Below are 13,198 nucleotides of genomic sequence, written 5' to 3'. Positions count from 1 at the left end.
CATTCACAGCACCTGGGGAGCATGGGGGACGGTGCCTTGCTCAAGGGCACCTCGGCCGTGGCAAAGAGGTGGACTGACACCCCTCCAGCTGTCGTTTTGAGCAGTGAGAGTGGGAATCCAACCGCTAACCTTCAGGATATTGGACGACCCACTCTCACTCCTAAACCACGGCATTGACAAAAACCTCAAATGTCAATAAAACTGGAGTTTTGGTCAAAATTATTTCCATTAGTTTACTTTGAAATCACTCAGGAAGTGTAAAACGTATTGGGTTGGAAATAAGGACATAAGTAACAGAAGTCTCTTAAAAATAAGTCTTTATTTTGTTAAAGGGCTGGAGATTGCAGTTACTCCGCAGGACTGAAAAACATCTTAAAGGGATCTTTCGATTGTTGCTTATAAATATCACCTCCACACAGTATAAATACAAATCCCTCTTTTTAATAGTTATGCAGTATTTCTATAATAGGTTATAGTATGACACTTAAAATCTTTGTAAACCAAAAAACACACTTGTGGACAAACACACTGTCTTCACGTACATGCTAACGATGATTGCTTTAGAACTACAAAAAAGTCCGATTTGAAGATCATGACACAGGTATTTACAAATTTCTAAGCAGAGCGCGCACCCATGAATATTCTTATCAAAAAGCGTCTTTAACCAGCAGAGGCTCAGAATGTTCTGTGTAAGGCCGTCTAAACTATAAAAATAAACATTGAAATTTGTGAGTTTCAGTTGGCGTGCACTGAAGGTCAACAACTACACAGAACAGACACGTCCTGAATTAGTCAAATATCGAGAAAAAAAACATTAAATCTCCTTCAGTCTCATATGTATTTTTTTCTAAAATACAAGAAGAATCACATTGATGAAGAGTGTCTGAGTGCTGTATGTTACAGCTTGACATGGTGTGAGGTGGACGAGCATATTCCTTTTCAACTGATAGACAAAAGCTTATAAGTTACTAAACAGGAAATTTAAAACACAAAGTAGCACAGCTATAGGTTCGGGTGTTTCAGCATCTCGGTGTCACAGTGATGAGTCATCAAAGTTCAAATTTTAAAAAATCTGACGAATATAAAATTATTCAGGTGTTGGCAAGAAGTGACATTCCCCAGCAACAGACCATTTACATTAAGTGGTTTATAAATAAGGACAATAAAAGCTGGTCCAGTTCTTGCTTTCATCGTGCTGGTAATGATATCCTCACAGTTAATCACTGACATTTTTTTCCTGATATAACAAAGACGAAGAGAGGCTGATAGGCAGTGTGATGTGTGCCTGAGAGTTGAACACTAATGCACATGTTAAAAAGGCTGTGACAGGTGCGGGCAGCTCATCTCATCACTCCATGTCATCCTCATCAAAGATAGGTGGCACGAAACCACACACCTCCTCATAGGTTAATCCTACAAGACATGAGAGAAATTTATGAAATCAGAATAACCATTTCCCTCGTATTGTTTGTTTCGATTCTTAAGATAAGAGGACGTACGTTTCCACTCCTCGATCTCGAGCTCTCGGCTCTCATAGCTCTGGTCGTAGGGCTCGGCCTCAGGCTCGTCTTCTGGGTCGTGGTACTGAGCAAAGTAGGGGTGAGCCAGAGCCTGAGCAGCAGTTATCCGCTTGTCTGTATCCAGAACCAGCATTTTCTCCAGAAGGTCCACAGCTTGAAAGAAAAAGTTTTTTCAAAAGTCAACATGTTGCAGAACTGAATCACAAATAGTCCACCTCCAGAGGAAATCTTTTTTTTTTTTTTTGCTTGCATTACCAAGTGGGTTGGCACCAATGAATACGTCAGCAAAGTTCCTCTTAGTCATCAGTGGCATGGAGTTGATGTAATTTCTGGCCTGAGAAATTAAACAGATTCAGAAAATGAAAAAAAAAAAAAGAAGAAAAAAGTCAGACCTAGTAGCGACACGCACGAGAGGGAATTTCATGCTACCAGTTCTGTTCAAAGCAATCACCTACATCAGGCCATCAAAGTTCGATTATTACATTTCTGACTGCAGATGGAACAGCTTGTTATGTATATGAATGCAGCAAAGTGGACATGTTGATGTTCAATCTCAAGCTCGCTGTAACACACTTTCAGGTCAGAATCTAAAATCCTTTTACCTGCTTCACAGAACAGATCTCCACATTAAAAGGCATCATATTCTTTTGTTGCTTTCCTGCTACTTAAAGAATTCTCTGAGCTACATGTGATGATGTAATTCGCGCTCATTCCACATGTTCGTCTTTGAGCTGCATCAGTGCATTAGTCTGCTCACAATATCTGCCGTTTGCTCGATTGCTGTTTTTTAATTTTACAGAAAATGTTGAACTATTTCTAGCTCTTTTTCCCCCAGAATGATTGTATTTGAGTTCAACATGTTTCATTTAACAGTTTCTGGCTCATTCTGGTAATTGTTCACATTTTTACTCACCTGCTGTAACTTAAGAATTTCCCCAATCGGAGATAAATATCCTTAAACACTTGCAAGGCTGTGGTTTTGAACATCTTGTTTTCATTATTGACATGCACTGTGATGAAAATCTTTTCAGCTCCACACAGCAAGACGAGCAAGATAAGCAAAGCACTCTTCCTCATGACTTACCTGCTGCTAACATCTTCGCCCTCAAACGTTGTGCATGACCACATTAAAATGAACATGTTCACGCATGCATATTTCCAGTGAATTTTGAAGTGAACAAGGCAGTTTCCAACCAACACCAGAAACCACAGACTGAGTCAATAAAATCTTCATGCAACATGCATCCTTGGGCCCATGTTGCTGTACATGATAACCCCTCATAATATTATGTATCATATAAGGAGGATCAGCTGGAGGAAGTCATAAAATAAGTGAAAAATTAACATGAAGAAGGTCATTTTGGCACCGGGAACTTCAGTTTCAGATGGTGAACTATTAACATGTTCAGTTTAAATTTGTGTGAACCGGACTTTGAACTAGTTGTTGTAAAGTGCGAAGTTGCCCAACACTGCCTTTCCGTTATTTATTCTTTTTTATTTTCACTGCAACAGTGAGAGGTAGTGGCACTGAGAGGTTTTCCAAAACTGAAGTCGCTCATTCTTTAATCGTTTCTGTGCATTCTTCCTGCGTTCTGCACCACAGCCTGTGTTGGCTGAACACTAAAAGTGAGCTTAACCCAAAGAAAAGTGCTAAAATCTGGTAACAGGTATAACTGTTCACTATTTCTTCGTGCGATAGTTATAAACGAGGTCCTTCTGTGAGAAGAATGAATTAGATCTTAATGCACTTTTTAATTAAAAGAACCAAAAGGATCTTGAATATTTGAATCTAAAAAACAATGAGCTGCACATAGTTTTCCAGAGAATAAATCAAGGCGTACAGAAGAAATAATCCTAACAATTAAAGTAAAACTAATTAAAAGAAACGCGTCGAGAGAAGCAAGCAAGAAAAAACAGAACAAAGCCAGATAGAAATTACTCTCCAAATCAGAGTAGTGTTAGTAACTACAATAAACAAGAAGGAAGCGCTGCTATTTGTTGTAAAACTGCAAGTTTTACCACGAGTTCAGTGCTTATCTTTGCGATCACGATTACATGCAGCAGACGTATCAGACACCTCACAAGTGCCATGATTAAGTTTAGAAAATGAACAACAACTCTTTAACTTCTGCTTCTGGCCACAAGGAGCCTTGCTCCCCTTTAGACCAAAGTCTGATTAAAGTGTATTAAGTCATGTGGTAATCCTTAGAGCCCAGCACTCACACCATAATTATTAACACCTTCACTGACTCATCACCAAACACAGGCTTCTTTGTCTTTGCCGCGGCTTCTCTGACACATGAGAGTGGAGAGCATACAAGGCGTTGCTTTAACAGACAGATGAAACCTTCCTGTTAAAAATACAGCACCTGAATAAGGATTTATTGTTGAAAAACTGCTGATCACTCAACATCTGTGCAGGGAGACAAACTGTCCACCCTCTCAGCGACTGTGGGTCCTGCTCACCTCATGGCTGGGCATCCTGTTTATTAGATTTGCTGGGGGCGTTCCTGTCAGACGCATTATCTGCTGAAGCTGGTTTATATCTAGGAAGCTTGTGTCAAGGGGAGTATAGCGACAGAGCAGAGTTGGTTAAGAAGCTTTTTCTCAACATAACATTGTGTGACTAAAAACCTTTTGGTGCACTACAATGTTACGTTGAAAAGCAAACTTCAGGCTTTGAAGCAAAATGTGACAAAGTGAAAAGAGGACACTCTTAGATTTAGAGAACAGAAACAGTCAGGACATTGTTGTGTCACAATAATCTCACAGCAAACACTTAAGTGTTTCATTTAAAGACGCAGAGTGAGTCTCGATCCAACAAGCTTCAAGGGTGGAAAACGTGCTGTCAGTCCCAAAGCAGAACCATCACGCTGTTGCACAGCAGAGAGGCAGGTTAAGAGCAAAAGAAAAAAATCCTTGTACATATTTGTGCACTCACAGACTCTGAAGATAATTTCATCAAGAGCTCTGGCCCTGGTGTTCCGACGAGCAGCATGATTAACTTCAACTGATCAATGTCTAACAGCATACAGTGAAGGAAGACCAGGTGCTGGATGGGGGAAAATCTGTGCTCTGACCTCCTGTTAAACTTTCATAAATTAGAAACCATGTGACATATTCAGTCATATTTAGCTTGAGCTTCAAAAAATGGGGAAGAGGGAAGAGAGAAGCTCAGCAATTAGTCAGAAAAAAGGCATCAGAAGGAGGGAATATAAACTCGACTGTAAGCACAGACATTAGATGATGGATTCATCATCTGATGACGCAGACAGTGAGCCAGTGATGCATACTGACAGGGTTGAAGTGGAAATACTACTGAAAGGTTAGGAGTCAAGTTGGAGAGAAAAGTGGAAACATTGTGTAATATCAGTGTTACACCTTAGGAATGAAAACTTCTCAGGAAGAATCATGTTGGAGGAGAAAAGCAGGTCTGTACGAGGATACAGAGAAAAGACTCATCGCAGATCAGCTTCTACTGTGGTGGCAAAAACAGCAGAAATCAGCACCACTGAGACAATGTTAATGTTCTTTTAAACCGTTTGATCTGATTTTCCAAACTGTGTTTCAGAATATGGACTGTGGGGAGCGCTGCACGTTCTGAACTCTTTAAGTGAAAAGGATACGGTCTGTGCCAGGAAACAGAGTTCTTCCAGTGAGAAGTTCTGCCATTATACACCCCACTGACCAAATATCCACTGAAACACAGAGAAGCAGGACACCAACATGACAAAAACCCATCTATCATGGAACACGGAAGCAAAGACATCAAAGGAGCTTTCAGCGACACCTACCTGTCATGTTGTAATGCATCCAGTTCAACATGATCTCTGGGGCACGGTACCAACGGGTTGCCACATAGCCGGTCATCTCATCATCTGTGAGCCGCGCCAAGCCAAAGTCCAAAATCTGAGAGCAATTTAAGTGCAAAAAGGCTGCCTTGTTAGCAAAATATTCCCATCTGCACAATTAATTGAGATAAAGTGACTAATAACTAAAGTTAATTGACCTTCAGCTCGCAGTCTTCATTCACAGCCAGATTACTAGGTTTCAAATCCTGTGGGAAAGAAAGCCATTCATTTGAAACAGTGAAGAGTCAAGTTCAGGTGAGGGTCATTGACATTACTCCTGCTGTCTCATCTTTTGAGTAATCAAAACTCAAAATGGATGAAAACAAATATTCTCCTTAGCTGAAGTTCAAAGGCATCACACAGTTAACATCATGAAATGTAAAGGTGTCTTTTATGACTTCCCTTCACTATTTTCAAAAACTCGACACACTCAAGTGGAAGATTATTTTCCCCGACACACACTTTCCCCCCAGATTGAGGTCAAAGACAGCGTGACATTTATCAGACAAAAATCAATCACGGCACTTACTCTATGAATGATGTCTGCTGAGTGGATATACTGCAGAGAAACAGAGAAATTGACATCCGTTTACATTGATTTATAACAACGAAACGTGCCAGCAGAACTGAGATAGAAGGTCAAAACCACTGATTCACCTCTCCTGAACATTAGAAGAGCAGCCGAAAGAAACACTCATTCTCTTTAATTCTGAAAGTTAGGACAAGAAAACCACCACTCGTCTGTCCGCTCAAGACTTCATCCAAAGGTAGTAAACATGCACCCTTTAGCAACTCTTTCACCATGTGATACGTAAACATAGAGGTTTTAACACCGCAGGGGACAATCAATAAACAGTAAAATAGGTCTTTACTCTGCATGTACACATATAACGAAGAAGTGAAACCAAACTACACGACAAAATTTCTGAAAGAGGATGTGAAAGTGCTGAGACTGGAACAGTTTAGGGACCAGGACAAGTTGGCCTCGCTAGCAGGTAACAGTGGAAATCCCACACTAGATATACAAAGTCGATGAGGCCACAGAGATGTCCCTTTGTCTTACGGTTGGCCATCACCATCTTGGGTTCTGTGAAAGCAACACACGATTGTTTCCACTACAAAGCTGTGCATTTTAACAAAAACACTTCTGGAGACTGACTCGCTTTTTGGGGAACTTGTCACACTTCTGTTTTGAGTTTTCAGCTTTAGATTTAGATTTCATTTGGTGGTGAAGTCCTTGTCGCCCAGTGTGGATAAATCCAGGCCGAAAACAAGAAAAGAAAACAAGAAACTCACTGAACGTGTCTGATCTTATCATTGCGAGTTTGCCAGCCAGCATGCAGAGACTTCAGAAGTGTTTACGTTAAGCAGATATGAGAAAGATGATAAGCACATTTGAAAAAGAATAACCACACCTTTAATCCTCTGAGGATCTGGTATATGAGGAACTGCACATGGTCATCTGTGAGTTTCTGACATTTCACAATGTTGTTGAGATCTGCCCCCATTAGGTGATTCACGAGATACCTGTCGATCACAAAAGATTGTCATCAGAGTTTGAACACACAAATTCCACAGAAGATTCTCCATATATATTAAACCTGATGGACTTAAAATAAATATATTTTGAACTTGCAAACTAATTTTGCCATTGTTGTTTGCAGCCTGCAGCTAGTTTCCCATTTGGATGAACATAAAAGCTTAAACCGGTTTTGCAGCTTCTCCTTTCCACTCTTAGTTCTCTCTGGAAGCACCCAAAGGCCAAGCCCTTATCAAATGAAATGACATTTAACAAACATAAAGATAAATGGGCTAAACAGTACTGCGTCCGTGGATAATTCCAATCTAACCCCAGAGCTGTTTAAAATGCCCGGACGGCTCTTACAGAAGGCTCACAGCAGGAAGCTGGAGCGGCAGTGCTCGAGTCAGAGCTCACAGCGCCGCTTCAGTCCGCTGCTCAACAAATACTCGTTTCATGAATACTCGTATATTCTCTCACAGCACAGAGAGCGAGGGCTTAAAATAGCCCCTGTATGTGCTTGAACTTGTTTTCAGCAGCACACACAGGGACACAGACACTTTCCAAAGTTCACCCGCCTTGGAAAAATGGCATATAAATAGTGACCCCTGCTTTTCCCTCCTACAGAAACAGGGGAATGACTGGAGCTCTAAGGGAGCTCAGCCTCTGTGTTGTGACTCGCTATTATTGTCAGAGCTAAGAGAATCCAAACTAAGAGCACCTGCATGCCTGAGATTTTTCCTCAATATTACACTGAAGTCACACAAACAGCATATTTAGTCACACCCTCTCTCTCCACACTACGAAAGTCTACACGTGTGACCTTGTATTTGCCTTCAGACTGACATGATATCATGCTAATCTTGGAGGAGGGTGTGGCCTCTTGAGCCAACAGCTCTCCACTGCAACAGCAAGCAGAGCCACTGCTGCTGAAGGAGTGAGGAAACGTTGCAGTGTTTCTATGAAGTGACGTGTCAATTCTGCAGAGCTGCTGCATAAACATACTATTTAACACAAGCAGACAGATCACAGAGAAGTCAATCAAAAGCCATGAAAGAGAACCCGAGTTACCGAATATTCAAATTTCTTTTACTTGTCAAAAAACTGTGTCACGCTGGACATGAGCACCAGCTTCCTCTGTCAGTGAACTTTTTCACACTTGGCATTCAAATGAATCTTGGCTGTTCTGAGTCATTTTGGCAGCCTGCACCCACATGAGCCTTTTCCTCACATGAACCAAAAGAATCGGCTTTGGAAATTGTCTGGAGTCTGTTTGTGTGTGTGTACAAGAAAACAGGAAGACTGTGTGAGACTTGTTCTCACAACTAGACTAACTCCTGAGTGGTATCTGAGTGGAGTGCAAATGGGGGCAGGATATGATGCAAAATACATGCTAAGGTAATTGCAAAGCCAGTCAATGAGCCTCCAGTCAGCACGGTTACATGCACAGTTGACTCAGGCTAAGATTACAGCCCAACTGGGCCACTTAACTAGACCGTTGTCAGGGGAGGGAAATCATGTTACTGACCAACTGCCTGACGCCGCAACGCTGTGGACTGTGTGAGAAAACATTCAAGACATTCTGCTGCTTCTAACTTTCTCTGTGGCAGATCATAGCTCAGAATCACTGCACAGTTGTCTTTTTGAAGTTGAATGAACGGTGATTTTGTCAGATGACCGGGCAGTTTTAAACTCAGGCGCTGACACACAGTCTCAGCGGGATTCTTTTCAGTCAGAAATTCAGACACGTTTGGCTGTCTCACAAAAGAAACAGAAAAATAAGCGAGCAGCTTTATTGGGAATTCAGGTGTATCAACATAAACTTAGCGTGGTTTAGAGAATCTCCATTTTCTACTATTTCAGGCAGAAAAACATGTTTGCATGCTTGTACGAGATTGAACTAATAATTCTGTTTCTGCTCGTGTCAGGACGTGCTTAAAGTTGACCGTCATCACATGAACTTTTGCGTTTTGCCACAGACATATGAACGGTCTTGTGACTGTAATCTCAGGAGAACTGAGCTGCTTTGCAAGGTAGCTGAACCATACGTGTACCATCTCTAGCGGTCTCTTGCGTAATATGACACAAGCCTTAAGAAAGAATTAGCACAAACAATTTGAACAAAGATAATTACGTCTATTCGTGAGTTTAAATTACTGTTTAGACTGCCATCAGCCAACTAAATTGATCAAGAGACGACGTACATGAGAATCACAGAGACTAACAACCTCAACAAAGCAATTTCCTGGGGGAAACCCAATGCACTCACAGATTGCTTAACTGCTCTGCCATATTTTTGCAACAGAAATAAGAGTCCTGACACAAATGGTTACAGCTGATTTTCATTTCCCAAGCTAATTAGAAAAGTTTAGAAATCCCTACTTCTGATGACAAAGCAGATGTTGACAGCATATTCTCCCCTGTGGCTCAGTGAGAAGGTGAAAACCTCGACATGGCAGTGCTTGCAGTTTCCACCATTACATGTCAGGAAGCACTCTGGTGCGCACTAAAAACTAACGCAAGCTGACTTTTGCACTTATGATTTCACATTCTCCCCAAGCGTTTGTGTTTGTTTGTTTGCTTGTTTTACATGTTGTTGACCAAGGCCTCAGGTAATCAAGCAGGTGCTGCGCTCCCCGCTTCAAAATAAAATGCATGACTCATTTTCAACTGGGAAAGTGGCTCCAAGTATTGAGAGACACAAAAAAATCTGATCTTTACATAAGTGCCTAGAAGTGAAACAGTCTGACAATCCACAAAGGAGGATGTTACACGTGAGAGCTTAGTCGCTGTCAGCTCACTTTCTACTTCTAAGGGCTTTCCAGATCAAACAAAGTGACTACTTGTCTGCAACTAGCAATGCAGCAACTCTATGATTCACAAAGCCAGAATTCAGTAAACATAACAAAAGAAGCTGGTGATGAAAACCTCCTGTAACAGCCAGAAAGTGAATAAGTAACAGACCGGCCAGTCTAAAAAACGTTCCAGAGTGTTTAGTCTGTTGGCCTGTTTCCAGGTGGTTTCCAGCCACAGTTAATTGTCTGCTGCCGAGAAACAGAAGGAAACATTAACATCCACATTGTTAAAAGTATGCACGTGTAGCTGTAGTGAGCTAAAAAGGGTGTGGAGAGGGAGACTCGTGTTAATGGTACTTTAAATGAGCTCATTTGACTTACACATCATTGAATTCCTTCAGACTAGTAGCAGGGGAGAAGACATCTAAGAGGCCAATAACCTGCAACAAACACAAACAGAGGGTGGAAATTAAAAGCTTCATTAAGCTGCAGATTTTTTTCTTCTTTAAAGTCAACACGCTGCGGTGGATAACTCACATTTTCATGCTTCATGTGTTTAAGCAACCGCAGCTCTCTGTATGTTCTTTTGGCGTGGATAATCGACTGAAATGGACGAGAGAGCTTCTTCACAGCGACCTTGAAACCCATCTTCATATCATATGCAGAACTGTTGGAGAGGGAGAGAGAGCAAACATGAGAACTTAAATCATCAGTATTATTACACATTATATGTGTAAACCTGCCATTTACTAATTCAAATATCAAAACCTTCCAATGATGAACATTAACTTTGCATTTAGAACAAGCAGGCTTGTCCCTTTTAGGTTGATGAGTTGAAGCATTTCATACAGCTTGGAATGGGCTGAGTTTGCTCTCAAAACCAAATTAGGCTAAGAAAAGGGCAGTATCAGCAGAAAATATCACCCCTCAGCAGATTGGGAACAGTCCTGGCTGTCCCACTCAATGAGGGCTGACTGTCTCTGACCAAAAACCAACACATCCTTCTCTATAGCTCACCTATCATGGCTGGTGAAAACGCTGCCTGAGAGAGAGAGCAGACACCAGCGTTGATGTTGCACCAAAATCAGCTGGACTGCAGTCGAATAGTCAAAATGAATTCCATATTATATCATTTCTGAAACTTTTTCTCCTTTACCCTGACAGAAAATTCATATGGACTTGGGAAAAGACAACCACAGTGCTGAAAGATTACAACTGCACTCAGGCTAGGTTGGAGAAATATGTGACAGATGTTACTGTAATGTGTCTGTCATGGTAAAACTGCAATATAAAGGACCAATAAAATCCACTAAAACACAAGCTTGGCCAGGGTTTAATTCCCTGGTCAACACGTAGTTTAAAGTGTTCTTGATGGTCAGACGTGGCAGTTGTTGTCTCGTTCGTCTCCATGACGTAATTGCGTTGTATTCCTATTACGCGCCAGGGGCCCAGTACATCTGTCTTCAGCGTTGGTTTTCTTGTCTAAGTTTTCCCTCTTGTAAGTGACTTGCCAGCCAAGGCTGAAGAGCATCCACTACCCTGGTTTGTTTCTCCAAGGTTTCTCTTCCCTGGGCTCCTAACAAGCATGCTTTTAGATGGTGGGAGGAAGCCGGAGTATTAGGAGAGAACCCACACATACTCTAGGAGAACATGCAAACCCCACACAGAAAGACCCCAGCCAGGAATTGAACCTGGAACCTTCTTGCTGTGAGGTGACGGTGCTAACCACCACACCACCGTGCAGCTTACAGTAAACATTACAGTAATACATGTATTAAAGGGGGGGAGGGACGGACTCAACTTGTGTTAAACCAAAACAAATGTTATGGACTTTTTTTTTTATATACTTCCATTAAAAATAAAATAGCTTTTTACAGTTAAAGCCGTAACGTAAACTCTTTGAATATATATCAGTGTGATGTTTGAAAAAAAAAAAAAAAAAAAAAAAATCAGAGTCCATGCACTGCCCAGTAATCTGACCAGAAACAGATTATCCCATTGCCCAGCAACAGCGCAGCTGTTCTCATCCATTCGCAAAACAAACATCTGCTCACTAAACCAAGTGTTCCACTGATATGTGCCAGATAGTATCCGCACAACCCATTTAATCACTGGGCTAATACAACTGGTCCATCTTCTGAAAGCGTACCTTTTCTCACCAAGATGCAGAAAGAAAACTCTAACCGTCACCGAGGCTCTCTTCTCTGGCTTTGTGAATGCAAATGCTTCTGTGCTGCAGATTTGCCTAATAATTAACAAGAACGTTCACTGTGGAGCAGTTATCAAGTCATTACTATAATGTTTGCTTGAAGAGGAATTTGACATTTCTCTGGTTATAGTGGCTGTATAAAAAAAAAAAAAATGTCATCGTTAGATTAGATCAGTACAAAAAAACAAACTCAATTGACCTAAATTACTAAAAACTAACAAAACAGATGTCCATACTTGAAGAGCTGACTCATTTGGCATCTTATCTTATTACAAATTATTCATAATTATCAAACCATACACATTTTCCATGAAAACATATCAAACTTTTCCTGAGAACTCAAAGATTATTTACCCTCCCATGCTTCACTTTGTGAATGTGCAATAAATCGCTTTGTAAAAAACACATTATGTCAAAGCAGAAAGTGGAGATCAGCAGCTACAGTTTACGTGTAAACAGAAAGGCAGGTCATTCAGTCACTTCTCGTACAGATCACTGATGAGATCAGGATTTTTACTTTTTCAGTCTCCTTGTAAGTAGGAGATATACAGCCAGGTGACTCGTTAAAGGTACGAAAAGTTAGAGAAGTACAGCTGTTAGAAGTGGATGATATGTCATAGATAAGTCGTTATGTTTCCTGCTAAAAGACATATCGGGGCTCCACCTTGCTAGCCAACAATCAGGACGAGCTAACCTAACTTTAGCTCCTGCAGCGCAGGCCTCGTCAAAATGAATGGAGGTGAAGTTCAGTGACCAGAGTGCTTCACGTAACTATACTTTACGTAAAAAGTGATTTACCAAACGGATCCGTAGGCGCCAGAGCCCACAGGGGACAAGTTTTGGTACCGTTCCGGCACTTCCCATATCGTCTTGTTGACCTCCTGTCGATAAAACTTGGGTCTCTCTCTCTGCGACATTCCTGCAGAACCAACTGCCGACCACCAACCGACTTTCTGCCCTGAGGTGGCTAAACGAAGCCGTGCACAGTTCTTCTTCACCGGAGTAACAAAAATAGTTGGAAAGTTACTGTTTCTCTTCGCAAGACAACTCGGCGCAATCTTAAGTTTCGAGGTTGTATTCTCTAGAAAGTTGCAGAATCACTGCCTGCCAAGTGCACCACTCTCAACTCGTCAAGTTATTTGTTCCTCCTTCAGTCTCGGAACTGCTGCCGAGATTTCACTAACATATCGCGAGATGAACAATACCAGACAGCTGAGCCACGAGAAGGGGGCAGAAACAGAAAGCAGTGCTGCATTCAGTTACGAAACCAAAATTATTCTAATAAATTTAAAAAATTTAAAAAT

The 13,198-nt window shown here is 41.3% G+C and overlaps 1 protein-coding gene across 2 annotated transcripts; it reads right to left on the bottom strand.

Moving 5' to 3' along the window:
- Nucleotides 1-300: 300 nt before the first annotated feature.
- On the bottom strand, nucleotides 301-13,080 carry mapk14a (mitogen-activated protein kinase 14a). 2 transcript variants are annotated; one of them, XM_072366355.1, is made up of 12 exons: nucleotides 12,693-13,080; nucleotides 10,223-10,352; nucleotides 10,067-10,125; nucleotides 6,787-6,898; nucleotides 5,901-5,930; nucleotides 5,530-5,577; nucleotides 5,315-5,429; nucleotides 5,147-5,218; nucleotides 4,462-4,541; nucleotides 1,776-1,854; nucleotides 1,500-1,673; nucleotides 301-1,413 (listed from the first exon to the last, which is right to left on the bottom strand). In XM_072366355.1, the coding sequence occupies exons 1-12, from the start codon at nucleotides 12,809-12,811 to the stop codon at nucleotides 1,349-1,351; spliced, it is 1,083 nt and encodes a 360-aa protein (XP_072222456.1). In that variant the 5' UTR covers nucleotides 12,812-13,080; the 3' UTR covers nucleotides 301-1,348. The 2 variants fall into 2 exon arrangements, with proteins under 2 accessions (XP_072222456.1, XP_072222457.1); XM_072366356.1 differs by lacking the exon at nucleotides 4,462-4,541 and adding an exon at nucleotides 3,987-4,066.
- Between the last annotated feature and the right edge of the window lie 118 nt (nucleotides 13,081-13,198).

This window comes from Leuresthes tenuis, unplaced genomic scaffold, assembly GCF_036924035.1.
Source record: "Leuresthes tenuis unplaced genomic scaffold, fLeuTen1.0.hap1 SCAF_16, whole genome shotgun sequence".
NCBI classification, from domain to species: domain Eukaryota; kingdom Metazoa; phylum Chordata; class Actinopteri; order Atheriniformes; family Atherinopsidae; genus Leuresthes; species Leuresthes tenuis.
Note: the sequence above shows the minus strand (reverse complement) of the source record. Positions and strands in the feature narration are given on the sequence as shown.

Excerpts from the sequence above, each read along its gene's own strand:
- mapk14a (XM_072366355.1), bottom strand. The coding sequence starts at position 12,811 with ATGTCGCAGAGAGAGAGACCCAAGTTTTATCGACAGGAGGTCAACAAG. Across the intron at positions 6,899-10,066 it reads CTGAAGGAATTCAATGATGT|GTATCTCGTGAATCACCTAA; the intron begins GTAAGTCAAATG and ends TGTGATCGACAG. Across the intron at positions 1,674-1,775 it reads CATTGGTGCCAACCCACTTG|CTGTGGACCTTCTGGAGAAA; the intron begins GTAATGCAAGCA and ends TTTTCTTTCAAG.